General features: G+C 47.6%; 1 protein-coding gene across 1 annotated transcript; it reads left to right on the top strand.

Moving 5' to 3' along the window:
- Nucleotides 1-502: 502 nt before the first annotated feature.
- On the top strand, nucleotides 503-1086 carry F5891DRAFT_1200211 (uncharacterized protein; the record flags this gene model as incomplete). Its single annotated transcript, XM_041368810.1, has 2 exons — nucleotides 503-838; nucleotides 886-1086. 2 exons carry the CDS (start codon nucleotides 503-505, stop codon nucleotides 1084-1086), a joined length of 537 nt encoding a protein of 178 aa, XP_041216796.1.
- Between the last annotated feature and the right edge of the window lie 13783 nt (nucleotides 1087-14869).

Consider the following 14869-nt stretch of genomic DNA (forward strand, 5'->3'; position numbering starts at 1 on the left):
CTCACTTCTCACTCCTTTTGGCAGCAGTCCACTCAGGAAGGTAGTTCTTCAACTCCAAAATCTCCTTGTCCGTGAGCTTCTGAGACTGTGGTTGACGCATCCTGTGTCTTCTGGAAGTCGTGTTGGTGGAATGACCTGTTCTTGCCATAGTGAATCAGAATGCAGAAATGGCTAAGGATTTTCAAGGTGAAAGTATTAATGAATTGTGCGAAGTTGAACTTTGAGCAAAGCCTAATGATAGGTTAATCGGCCCATATTGGACCCTGAGCCATTAATGGAAATGAATTTGTAATAAGCCAACAGGACTGCACCGCATCATATTGCAATAACAATTCATTACACCTGAGCTGATGCCTTGCTTGCAACATTAATAAACAAGATGAAGATAGGTAGATGCACCCCAGTGCAAAAATCTCACAGGGTGGAAGCAAGGGGCAGCAAAGGTAGGAAGACTTGGGTCAAGGTCCCACTTGCAAGCACAAGGTGACATGCCTACAGGTCCATGCCTAACTCTCCCCCGGAATCACCAACAATTCAGCCTGTTGAGGCACCACCTCCTTGGGAAGACTTTCCTGACAATACTTATGAGCAGGACCAAGGCTCATTTGAGCCTTTTATCCTTAAGTTGTATCCCATGCTGACCTGGAACACGGTTCCGGACGATGTCTTTTCATTCCACCTCCTTTCATTTCATGATGAGCCAATTGCAGGACATCCGTCCTGGATTGTGTTCGCATATACATGTCCATGGTGGAGGGGAAACAACTGGATCCCTGATCAACCATGGCAGTGGGATGAAATAATGGCTTCCTGCGTCTCTCACTACCAGTATTGGGCGGTAAGATGTCAGCTGAATTACCTTGATTGATGACTTATCTGTTTCAGCTTAATGTTGAGGATGATGCTTTGGTACTTCCAGAGAAGTTGAAAAACACTTCGACTCCACCACTCATGGGACTGAGATTCATCAAAGAACACATGGAAGCATTGCTGGAGGAGCAAGATCAGGGCATCGAAGCTAAGATGGGAGAGGTGAAGATGTACACTGACATGTTAGAGAAATTGAGGAAAGGCAAAGGAGTGTAGTCCCACTCACTCTTCATTGTATACAAGATGTAACATATTCTATGCATTCAAAAATCTCACATTCGAGTCCCGGACACCCAGGTCCCAAGTCCTGAATTTCGGAGGTCGGGGTTCAGAGACCCGGAGCTCGGCAACTGTGTTGGGTGTCAGGGTATCCAGACCATTGGAGATAGCATGTGTCAGTATTTTGCGTTTCATGGTTTATGTTGGGTGAATATGGAATCGGGGATCAGGGACTTGGTATTCAGAACAGTGTCAAGTCCTAGGTCACGAGCTCTGAGTCCCGAGTGCCGAACCCCGAGTCCCAAGTCCCGAATTTCGGAGGTCGGGGTTCGGCAACCTGGAGCTCGGCAACTGCTGGGTGTGGGTTTCAGGACTCGGGACTCGGAGCTCATGACCTGGGACTCAACACTGTTCTGAATACCGAGTCCCTGACACCTGATTCCATAATCACGAAACATAAACCATGAAACTTAAAATACTGACAAATGCTATCTCCAATGCTCCGAGTACCCTGACACCCAACACAGTTGCCGAGCTCCGGGTCGCCGAACCCCAACCTCCGAAATTCGGGACTCGGGACTCGGGGTTCGGCACTCGGGACTCGGAGCTCGTGACCTGGGACTTGACACTGTTCTGAATACCGAGTCCCTGATCCCCGATTCCATATTCACCCAACATGAACCATGAAATGCAAAATACTGACACATGCTATCTCCAATGGTCTGGATACCCTGACACCCAACACAGTTGCTGAGCTCCGGGTCTCCGAACCCCGACCTCCGAAATTCGGGACTCGGGACCTGGGTGTCCGGAACTCGGTATTCAGAACAGTGTCGAGTCCAGAGTCCACAATGTCGGGGTTCAGGGTTTTGTTAAATGTGTATGGCAATAACAAATGTTAATTCGAGCATATTTATACATCTTCCCCCAGTCTCAAATATCACGTGCTGAGGTCCGGGTGTCGGGACTAAGTACCCCGGCACTCGGGACTCCCATATGTCAAGTCCCGAGTTCCAATTATCGAATACCAAGGCTTGCATCCAAATTATTTAGTCCCACATATCACTTGGGAAATGCTCAAAATTGAGTATTGAGGTCCGGATCACAATTGGTACATGGTATTCATTTGTTGGAATGTATATAGGTCACAATGCTTGCTCTTTGTTTGATCTTTCACACGCTGTATGGACCATCCACACTAGCCCATCCACATGATGGAACACCAGCATAAATATGAACAGCATCCCTCATATACCATGCCCAAGCAATCCGATCCCCTTCCACATCATACACTCCATGTCTCACAATCTTTCCGGAAAATGCAATCATACAGCCGGAATTGTACTTGAACTCCAGCTGAAGGTTTGGCATTGTCATCCGAGCATTAGAATAGTCCCCCACGGTGGTGAGAATGTCGAAGCATTCAGCAATGGACATGTGGTCTCGATGATGGGGGGTTTCCCGATTGGAAATGATGGAGAGGGTGTTAAACATGGATGCCCAGTACTGCAGGGCCTCCGGCATCTGTGGCAGATCCTTGCTTACTGCTATATTTCCAAGGTTTGACAAGGTTCTCAACCCTGCCCAGTACTGCTCAGGATGCATGACTCTGAGTGCCGCGGACGCGATGGCTGCTGGCCTTGCAATGGCTTTGAGGATATTCTCGCAGGAAGGTCCCTTCAATGATGCAGATACCTCCGGATCGGACACATTCTTTGGGATTGGTAAGTATGACTGCCGGAATCACCATCTCATCAGATCCTACCTCGTGTCCCTGTTGAAACCATGCCGGAGATAGATTGATGCATCCGGGAGTTGCTCCAACATCTTCCGAGCCCCGGTTGAACAACCTTTGATTAGTTCGCCAATTGCCATCAGCCCTTACACTTTTTTCGAGGCTTGGAGAGAGCAAATAGGTGGCCTCCCTGATTTCCTTCTGTAGGTTCCATTAATATTCGATATCCATCGAGTAACAATGTATATTACACACCTGGGTGGTGTCTGTCAGGGCGTCTGGGAGATACCATGCAATGATGGCACCGGATGCATCAAGAATTATTGCAGGTTCATCGACCAACCTTTTGCCTTCATGGCCAGGAGGACACCTCTCAAGCAACCTCGCCTCTCTATGTTCATTATGCCCGGTGTCCTTTGGGGAGATCAATTTGCTATATCTTGCAATATCCATCTGCATCTGAACTGTCATGCAGGAATTTGAATGATAAATAGAATTTTCCGAATCTGCAGGAAGACCCACTGGGATTTTTAGATGCCTTTATGAGTACATCAGCCAAGCGATCACACGCCATCACCAGATCAGTGTCTAGGTTGGGGGAAGGTATGACTGGGCCTCCTCCAGTCTTCTCTGCCTTGAATTTCTGTTCAGTATATTCCCCTGCTTCATAAGTCACAGTCAGGGCCCAAGTGCGCCAGATGTTTATGCTATCAGGAGGGGAAGGGGAAGAACCGTTCATGCTGGATGTTAATCTTGGGAAATCAGACGCTGAATGCTGGATGTCCGGACTTTGGTGTTATAGGGGGTGGAGATAGAGAGGATCAGATAAGGGAGCCATGGATAATTTTGGCTGCTGTCAAAGATGTATTATTATCCATTGCTCAATGAAATACTACCTAATTGGAAGTGTGCTGGTCATCAGATATTCATTTGTCGACTCCCGGGTCCCGGTACTCGGAAGTCGGTACGGTTGACCCATATTTGGGTGGTCGGAATTTGGCGTCTCGTAGGGCAACACAAGCTTCATACTGCCATATCAGGAGATCACCTGCTGCTCCGGGAACTCAGTAACTGTGATTTATTACCTCCTCTGAGTAAGGTTGACTCGCTGGTCATCAGATATTCATTTGTCGACTCCCGGGTCCCGGAACTCGGAGGTCGGTACGGTTGACCCATATTTGGGTGGTTGGAATTTGGAGTCTCGTAGGGCAACACAAGCTTCGCACAGCCATGTCAGGAGATCACCTGCTGCTCTGGGAACTCGGTAACTTTGATTTATTACCTCCTCTGAGTACGGTTGACTCACATTTTGGTGGTCGGAACTTGGCTTCTCGTAGGGCAACACAAGCTTCGCACCGCGGATTCCACATTCTGCAAGACAACCTAAGCACCATCAGAGGCCATGTCAAGAGAGCACCTGCTGCTCTCTTCAGAAACATCTCAACTTCGGTTGGCCATTTAACATGGAAAGTATTAACTAAATTATGTGTTGAGTTCTGGGTCCCGGAACTCGGTACAGTTGACTCCAATTCTGGTGGTCGGAACTTGGCTTCTCATAGGGCAACACAAGCTTCGCACCCTGGATTCCACATTCTGCAAGACAACCTGTGCACCATCAAAAAGTATTAACCAACTTATGTGGTGAGTTCCGGGTCCCGGAACTCGGAACTCAGTACAGTTGACTCAAATTCTGGTGGCCGGAACTTGGTGTCTCGTTGGGCAACACAAGCTTTGCACTGCCATGTCAGGAGATCACCTGATGCTCCAGGAACTTGGTAACTTTGATTTATTACCTCCTCTGATTTGGTTGATGTACAACTACCTCAGCTCCATCATGTCTACAATTATGATACACATGGGCCCACCCATCTATATTGTATACCACCCTCGGCCCACCTGTCTAATACAACATCCCATACAACACCCTCGGCCCACCGGTCTAATTAATATGCGTCTGGGCCCACCCGTATAATACAATATTTTATAATACCCTCGGCCCACCTGTCTAATTTAATATGTGTCTGGGCCCACCCGTGAATGTGATAACAAGTACCTACCCATCTATCTCATACACATCTACCTTAATACACCCATCTGCATAATATCCAGCTACCTCGGCCCACCCGTCTACCTAATATTCATTTACATCGGCCCACTCATCTACTCTATATATTCCCTGCATGGGCCCACCCACCTCCATCGGGAATAATTTGCCTCCCGGCCCATCTGTCATAGTCGAGAATATTTTTATCATGGGCCCATGGTCCGCTGGCCCGTATCATATGGGATATTATGCACGTCCGTTCCCTTGTATTATACAGAGATAGGTCACTGTAGTATGTGATATTATTGGATGTAGGTCCGGAATACGGGATATGACATTGAGAGAGTGCAAAGCTCGGAAACAGATAGGAGACATAGACAAGCGAAGCTTGTAAAGCTGCAAGATATGCTACATGATGTCATTTTCCTCGGAAATTGATCTTGAATTTATCTAAGTACTCACCATGGGTACTGGGGATTCGAAGAGGTGTATTGTTCTGTAGTGATATTTTGGACTTAGGGCGTGAATTACTTCATGTAGATCAGAGTGCGCACTCACATCCGAATTGAGTGTTCCGAAAGTGTGACCCACCTGGGGACACACCGCTGTAGGACTTAGAGTCCTTGTGGCCTTGTAAAGGCTATTTTTGCATTGTCCCATAGGTTCTCGTGTTGCGTGTGCTAACGTTAACGCGGTGCGCATCTTTTCTGCTATCGGCCGACGGCCGTGGCTCGCGCACGTATATCGGCCCAGTCACGCGTCCTTATCCTGTCCTATCCATGTCCTCCGCTGGTCTAACGGTGCGTATTTCACTTGTTTTGGAATAGACTGACCATAGTTCCGACACTAATTCATTTATATCACTATGACTTTTGTCATGGACCCTTATTACCTACAGCCACTACCTACTCGGCTCTGAATAGCGCTTCGGCGCGTCCTCATATATACTCTTACTTACGAATCTCATGTATCTTTTACCTCCCAGAGAGAATCCATCACTCACTTGCACGCAATACCATCCGAACCAAAGAATCCACAACTTCGTATCAGCCGCCACGCGTAACTACTGGCCTTTCGCGTTATTCCTAATACTTCACGGCGCCCGCATATCTTCCCGCACAGCCGTGCTTTATCGCACGCCAACATATCTTCGGCTGCTCACGCTCATTCCGCGCCACGTCAACAGCGGCTCGCTCGTGCTCGCATCACATCGCATCACATTCGCATTTGCGTCCCATCCATTCTCAACCACCCTTACTAGTTTCAGTGATTTCCCTCCACTCTATATAGAGGAATCGTTCTCAGTAGCAATCCCCTTGGGCCAAATCATATACTCGTGTCCAGAGGTCTATTTGAGTTTCACCCCACTTCACCTTTTCTTCCCCCTTCACCCCATCTCATCTAGCTATCATTCCTCACACACACCGCATGGAACAGGCAGCTTTCATTGAGTGAATCGAGTGAATCACTCCAAGTTGCATTCCAAATCAAATTCTTAAGTCTTACATCATAATCTAATCTATGTGGTACGGTAGGTTATGAACACTTGGAATAGTGAGAGTCCAAAAGGAAACCAAATTATTGAATAGGCACTACCTATATACTGAATGACTACATAATCAAACTCTGCCAGAAATATTGCCCACTTTGCGCCCACTCAACAATCTGGAAAGTTCTGCTGAATTGGCATTGCCAACTGAGTTTTAATATGTAAGTCATTCTGTATTTATGGCTGCATGTTTCCAAAATGGTCTTTTTTCCGATTCCTGTAATGTGAATACGTAGCATAGTGTAGAAGTGTAGTGCGGAAGTCTGAGTCACTGTATACATCCACCCACTCATTACACTATTTACTAGTAGTAGTGGGCTGCTAGGACTTGACAATTAAAGACAAAAAACAGTGCTATGGTCCACAATACCTTCAACACAATAGACAATTTGCGGTGTCCACCGTTTACCATCCACAATCTCAATCACACCTGCTGCTCTAGCCGTTCACTATAAATACTGATCTCGTGCCTTCATGGTTTTCTTTCCACTACTATCACCTCAATACGACAGACTTTGTGTAGACTACTAAATAAGTGAATATAGTGTGTAGTGTTCTAAGTTTACTTGTGATACTATGCTGAACTCTAGACTATAGAAACCATGTCCAAACGTGCTGCATCCAATGATGATGCACCCACTCCAAAGCGCATCAAAATTAATGACAGTAAGTAGCAATATGATGTTCCTGATATCATTATTCATGAGCAAACACAGGGAATCAGACAGCACCACTGGCGGATAAGCATGCATAGGCAATTTTGGAGCAGTTCCTTATGATGGACATGATGTACACTCAGATGGAAGAAGCCCTTTCATTGTACCTTGGCAATTGATATTCTGCGGACGATTGGAAGGAATCCCAAGATGCACTATTTTCCGGTGACGGTGATGACAACCTTGCTTTGAGAAATCTTTGTGCTGTGAAGGCAAAGCACATACCCTCGGCGTCTGCTTCCAGTGATTCTTCCATGGCCGACGGACCGTCCAGTGCGCGCGTCCAAAGTTTGCGTAAACCGGCCAAAGTAAGCAAAATAGGATTACTCTGATACCCTCTTATGCTAATGAATCTCTAGTTAAAAAATCCCTACCTTGATCTGGCCGCAGAGGAGGATGATGATGAGGAGGTGTTACAATCACTCTACTTCCTTTACTGCTCGCGTATCTGCCATTATGCCCTACATTTTCCTTAGCGACTTAACTTTCCTTTCTTGGCCTTACTTCTGTATTCGACTCTTGTACTATTATCTCACCGTAGCCCTTGGTCCGTGCGCATATAGTTTCCTATTTAAGCACATGTACTTTACTTAGGAACGTCACTTCAATCTTACTAGGTTTTACCCTGAAAACTCCTTCGCTTAAGACCACCAATCTTAAGACGTCTGAACCGATCTCTTAGTCAAAGCACTCCTTGACTAAGTCCACGAACCTCTTCTTATCTGAAGAGCTATACAGATCTCAACAACGTGAACGCTCTATCGAGCCTTTGTTGTTAAGAACTATCCTAGTTCGTAACAAAAGATTGAAGTCAAGAAAGACACCTATATCCATACGTGTCAAAGAAACTTCGAAACCAGAACAGAAAAATCCTGACTGAGCAAGACAGCTAGTGCAGGCGAAGAAAAAGTCGACAATCTGACTTCACTCACCCCTACCTTCCGAGCCCTGAACCTTGGTACTCCTGTACCACCATTGAACATGTCGGCCTCATCCAAGACAACAGAATTCAAGATCAACCATCCTCCTACATTCGATGGCGACAGAGACAAGTCCAAGTCATTCATGCTCTCATGCAATGCTTACATTGATATCAACTCGGAAATCTATAAAACCGACGCTCAGAAGGTGATCTTCATCTCCTCGTTCATGAACGAAGGAAATGCTAGGTCATGGAAAGAAGAATTCCTCGCAGAGGCCCAATTCATCAACTCAACCGGACAGAAGAAGGGCTATGGAACCTGGAAAGAATTTAACGAAAGCTTTGACAAAGCCTTCGGACCGATTGACCCATCTGGGACCGCGTTGGCACGACTCCTGGAACTAAGACAAGGTCCAGAAGGCCTGCAGACATACATTGCAGACTTCCAAAGGTTGCTTACCCAAGCAAAAATCAAAGAAGAACATATGAAGATCTATCATTTCGAGAACGGCCTCAACGGAGGACTTCTAACCAAGATGTTCAACACAGGAGGGGTACCCAAGAGCCTTGATGACTACATCGCTGCAGTAGTCGATCTGGATAATTGCTACGCAAGATTGTTAGCTCGGAGAAACAGGTTTCCTTCGCGACAAATCCAGAAGAAGAACGGTCGCGGAGATCAAAGATACATCCCTGCCAGAGATAGGGATGCCATGGTTATTGATCAGATCACCGACGAAGCCAAACAAGAATACATGAGGACGGGAAAATGTTTCAACTGTCACCAGATCGGACATCAGGCACGGGAATGTCCGCAGAAGAAGAAAGCCCCCTACCCAGCAGTGAGGAAGGTAGAGGAAGAAGAAGCTAGAAGAATTGATGAGGATTTTTAAACCGGAGACCTATATCGACGATAGCATCTCCAGCAAAACCTGTACGCCTAATACGAACAGTTGGTGAAAAGAAAGAACTTCGTATCCCCATAACCCTCGTATCCCGAACGCGTCAGAAAAACGTCGAAACCACCGCAGTAATTGACTCCGGAGCATCAGGAACCTACATCTCCGAGGACTTCGTAAAGAAGCATAACATCGGAACCAAGAAACTCGAAAACCCTTTTTACATTAAAACCGCCGATGGAAGCTACTTCAGTAGCGGACCGGTAGAACGGTATTGCACGCTGATCGTCCAAATCGACCAAAGGATGATGATAGGAAAATTCAACATTACCAAACTAGGAAAAAAGGACCAGATCCTACTAGGGATCCCCTGGCTTCGAGCCATGAACCCCGCTATAAACTGGACCAAACAGACAGTATCCCTTCCGGCAACAGAAAAATCTGCCGAAATCGAGAAATATGTCAAGCAAACCTCTCGACCACAGAAAACCTTCTTCACTAAGAAATTCAATACAAAAGAAGACGCTTGGAGTACGTCACCATCATCTCTAACCGAACTTACGGACGAAGGAGAATATCTCCGCCAAATCGAAGAGTCATCCAAGTTTAGTAACAAAGCACAGGAGTTCGCCTCAGAAGAAAAAGAAAAGAGAAAAAAAACTTTTGAAGAATTGGTACCGGAGTATCTCCATGATTTCTCTGACGTATTTGCAAAAAATGGCTTGAACGAACTACCCCCCGAGAGACCCGGTATCGACCATCGTATTGAAACGAAGCCCGGATTTATTCCCAAAACGTCCAAAATTTACCCCCTTTCCTACAATGAACGAAACGCAGTAAAAAGATTTATCGAGGAAAATCTTGCCAAAGGGTTCATCATGAAATCTAAATCCCCTCAAGCAAGCGGGTTCTTTTTCGTAGGAAAGAAAAGCGGAGAACTCAGACCATGCCAGGACTATCGCTTCTTGAATGACCAGACTATCAAAAACGCGTATCCCCTGCCACTCCCATCATCTTTGGTTGAACGGTTACATGGTGCAAAAATATTCACAAAAATTGATATTTGATCCGGATACAATAACATTCGGATTCATCCGGATGACAGGTGGAAAGCCGCGTTCATCACGGAAGAAGGACTTTTTGAACCCACGGTCATGTTCTTCGGATTATGCAATTCCCCCGCCACTTTCCAAGCGTATATGAACGATACGTTCAGAGCTGAACTCAACGAAGGATGGCTCGTCATTTACATGGACGATATGCTCATCTTCTCCGAAACAACCACCGAACACCAACAACGAACCTGCATTATTCTAGACAAACTTTGAAAAGAAAAGTTATTTGTCAAACCGGAGAAATGCACGTTCGACGCGGAGGAAGTGGAATACCTTGGAATGATTATCAAACCAGGAAGTGTAGAAATGGATAAAGGGAAGACGGCAGGCATCAAGGACTGGCCCATCCCTGAAACAGTTAAAGATGTTCGATCCTTTTTGGGTTTTTGTAACTTCTACCGAACCTTCGTTTCCCACTACTCGGATATCGCTCGACCCCTTATCGACCTAACAAAGAAGAATGTCTCGTTCTCTTGGACGCCCCTGTGCCAGCAAACGTTCGAGAAGCTCAAAGAATGCTTCACTTCGCACCCTGTTCTTCAGAACCCTGACCCCCACCATCAATTCGCCATCGCTACGGATGCTTCTCTTGTCGCGTCAGGAGGGGTATTGCTGCAAACTGACACCAATGGCGTTTATCACCCGTGTGCATACCTATCGCAGTCATTCAGTCCTGCTGAAAGGAATTACCCCATTCATGATCGCGAGCTGTTAGCTATTATCCGCGCCCTCACCCATTGGCGACACTACCTCGAAGGACATCCACAACCGGTCATTGTGTTTACTGATCATATGAACCTCCTCTATTTCACAAAAGCAGAACGCCTATCCAGAAGGCAGGCTAGATGGCAACTACTCCTCACTTCTTTCGACTTAAAGTTATATCACGTTCCCGGTACAAAATTAGCAGTTCCGGATGCCCTTTCTCGCCGGCCGGACCACGGCGACGGATCGGGAGATAATGCCGACGCCGTCCTCCTTCCTGATTCCATGTTTATCTGCCTAATCGACGATGAATTACGAGCAGCTATTGCTTCCACCGCACCCCTTGACGACCCCCTCTTCTCTGCCGCGCAAGATGCCCTTAATGGCCTATGTTTGCCTCCTATGAAATCATCACTTAGCGACTGGCGTATCACCGATGATATTCTGTTCTACAAAAATAGAGCTTATATTCCTCCCGCGCATCGACCGCAGTTGCTACGGAAGCATCATGATCACCCTTCTGCTGGGCATCCCGGACGTTTTAAAACCGAAGAACTCGTCAAGCGGGAAGCTTGGTGGCCCAGTATGGGCACCTATATCCGCCATTACGTCGATGGCTGCGCTACTTGCCAACAGATGAAGGTGGACACTCACCCTGTGACTCCACCCCTACACCCTATCAGCACTATGGCTACTCGCCCCTTTTCCCAGATCTCCGTCGATCTCATTACTGATCTGCCCGTTTCCTCTGGCTTTGATAGTGTCATGGTCGTGGTAGACCACGGGCTTAGTAAGGGGGTGATCATTACTCCTTGCCATAAAACAATTACCTCGGAAGGAGTGGCGAAGCTATTTTTAAAACATGTTTTCAAAAGATTTGGTCTCCATGACAAAGTAATCTCCGATCGTGGACCACAGTTCTTATCCAGATTCTCGATCGAACTTGCACGACTCTTAGATTATTCTTTAGCCCCCTCCACTGCCTACCACCCACAAACCGACGGACAGACCGAACGATTAAACCAGGAACTCGAAATGTATCTTCGAATGTATTGCCAGAACAATCCTTCTGAATGGGTGGAACATCTCCCTATGGCAGAATTTGTTCACAATCACAGAAGACACTCCGCAAAGGATGCATCCCCTTTCTTTATCATGATGGGATACGAGCCGAAAGCTCTCCCACACTTACTTCCGGAATCAGACGTTCCCGCTGCTGAGGAACGAGTCAGAATTCTTCAAAAGATAAGAGAAGAAGCCGTCTCCTGTCATAACATTGCTATGCAACGCATGGCGGAAAGATCCTTCGGACAGAAGTACGAACCATGGAAAGTCGGAGATAAGGTATGGTTGTCAGCTGCCAATCTAAGACTAAAGCTCCCATCCCGGAAACTGGCACCCAAGAGATACGGCCCGTTCACTATCACGGCTGTGCTATCCCCTATCACGTTTACGCTCCAATTACTGCCGCAATGGAGGATCCACCCTACGTTCCACGCTTCGCAGCTATCCTCCTATCGCGAAAATGACGTACACGGTGTAGAGAATTATGCCTCTCATGGCGTGATATGGTGCTTTACACTAGGAAGTACATAGCACGAACTTGTAGCGTCACTCTGTGCACTACCCACAGCTATCTCTATATGACGCGCAGCTTTCCCGCGCAACGCGCGCCATGCGCGCACCATTCCCGCGCTTCACGATGTATACACGCGCGCGCGTTCCCGCGCTTGCGCGCCCTATAGCGCCAGCCATCCAGATGCATCCATCCACTGTCCACCAAGCTCCCTAGTGCGTATATTTCCATTTCCTTTATTAGCATAGTTCCACCTTTATTTTTATCATGCATTCTCACTCATATATATATTTACATACCTACTCGGTAGCGCTTCGGCTCCGCTTGACCGCGCTTAGGCGCGCTATATAAGCGCCAGCAGTACATACTATTACTTACCTTACTTTTTCCCTTTAACTTACTAGTTACTACCCACTTACTACTTAGCAGAATATAGTAGAAAGCTATTCCTTTACATTTTGCACTCTTATATCTCTTATCTTGCTTTATATCACTACTTAAGCTTAGTTTCTCATTTCCGCATACGCGCGCGCACTTTCCTGCGCTTCGCGCTAATACGCGCGCGCGTTCCCGCGCCTTTGTACCTTGCGCGCTCCTGCGCTTTCTCGCGCTTCGCTTAAGCGCACACTTCTAGATCCTTGCTGCACTCACTTCCCCTATAGGGTCGAACGCACTTGCTTCTCAAGTAACACAGACTAGGCAGCGCGCGACCTTACAACTTTTACAGATACAGCCAGGAGCTTCTTTTGTTCCTCATTGTATTGTTGTTTCTACAACTGGAGCCCACCGCGAGGGGAGCAGTCAGCAAGATCTAGTTCCGCGCATTTCACGCATACAGGTCAATATCTTTGCATTTCAAAAGCTAATCATTTTCTAGTCACGCATTCTCGCGCCTTGCGCGCGCGCAATATTAGCACGCCTGTGCGCCTCGCGCGCGCACCTTTCTCGCACTTCACACTATTTAACGCATAAAGGTCAATCTCTTTGCATATTCAAAAGCTAACCAATTTCTAGTCACGCATTCTCGCGCCTTGCGCGCGCGCAATATTCCCACGCCTGTGCGCCTCGCGCGCGCACCTTTCTCGCACTTCACACTATTTAACGCATAAAGGTCAATCTCTTTGCATATTCAAAAGCTAACCAATTTCTAGTCACGCATTCTCGCGCCTTGCGCGCGCGCTTTCCCACCCCTATACGCCTCACGCGCGCCTGCGCTCTTTCACACTGCAATGCCTTATAGAATGCCCATCCGCGGCACAGCAAACGCGCCCAAGTTCGACGGCACTACAGACAACCTCGCCGAGTTTATTGATACCTATGAGCAGCTCGCTGATGAAGCAGGACTCCAAGGACTCGACCGCATCAAAGGTATTATCCGCTACCTTGAGCGCGACGATCGAGAACTATGGGGTGGAATGCCTGAAGCACAAGTAAGCGATTACGACGCCTTCTTAGACGAGGTAAAGGTAATGTATCCTGGATGGGATGGTAAAAGACGCTATGCGCTTGCGGACTTGCGCGCCATCGCGCGCGAATACGCTAACAAACCAATGTCTTCTTGCACAGAACTAAGCAATTACCTGCGCGCATTCAGGAAGATTATGCAGCCACTCATGGATGAAGACCGTATTGGAAAGGCCGAACGCGACCGCTTATTCATGGAAGGAATCCCTAGCGATGCTCAGGCGCAAATCTGCTTGCGCCTTATGATCAAATTCCCTGACCACCATCCATACGACCCCTACCCATTCATGGACGTCTTTGCAGCTGCGCAGTTCCTATTACCTGCGCGCGCTTTTCCCGCGCCAAGCGCGCCAGTTAGCGCGCCCATAGTAGCGCCAATTGCTACCTTGGTCACAGCAACTGCGCCAGTGCAAGTTAAGGTGGCTAAGTGTAAAGATCGCTATCATGCAAGCCGTGCAATGCAGGATATGACCATTAGCACTAATGCGACAGCTGGACTCTTCTATCGCACATCCTCAGAAGCTGTACTTGACAAAAGGCCACCAGTTCCTATTCACGCGCCTCGTGCGCGCGCCTTTCCTGCGCCTTCGCGCGATTCACGCACACCTCAACCATCAACTGCACCAGCATGCAAAGCCATACCAGAACGCACCACTTTAGATCACGAACTCGAGCGCGCGCTCGCGAAGCGCAACCAGAAGCGCACTGCAGGCGCCTCTTCACCATCATCCTCAGCAGCACCATCTCCTTCACAATCCGCATCATCACCATCACCATCAACCTCGCCAGTAGTCAGGGATGACTATAATCATCTATTGCACACTAACGCGCCAGTTGAAACACGCGCGCCTATCGCTAACGCATCGCGCGCGCCTATCGCTGTCGCATCGCGCGAAGTCAGGGATGACTCTAAATATCTATTGCACAGTAACGCGCCCATTGTGGACGTTATTACGCCGTCGCTTGAAACGCGCCCGCCTATCGCATCGCTTAAGGAAGAAACCTCGCCAATCGCACCATCACCATCACTGCATTCGCCATTCGCATCATCAGAG

The sequence above is a fragment of the Suillus fuscotomentosus genome (genome assembly GCF_016647785.1).
Source record: "Suillus fuscotomentosus strain FC203 chromosome Unknown F5891scaffold_225, whole genome shotgun sequence".
NCBI lineage: Eukaryota > Fungi > Basidiomycota > Agaricomycetes > Boletales > Suillaceae > Suillus > Suillus fuscotomentosus.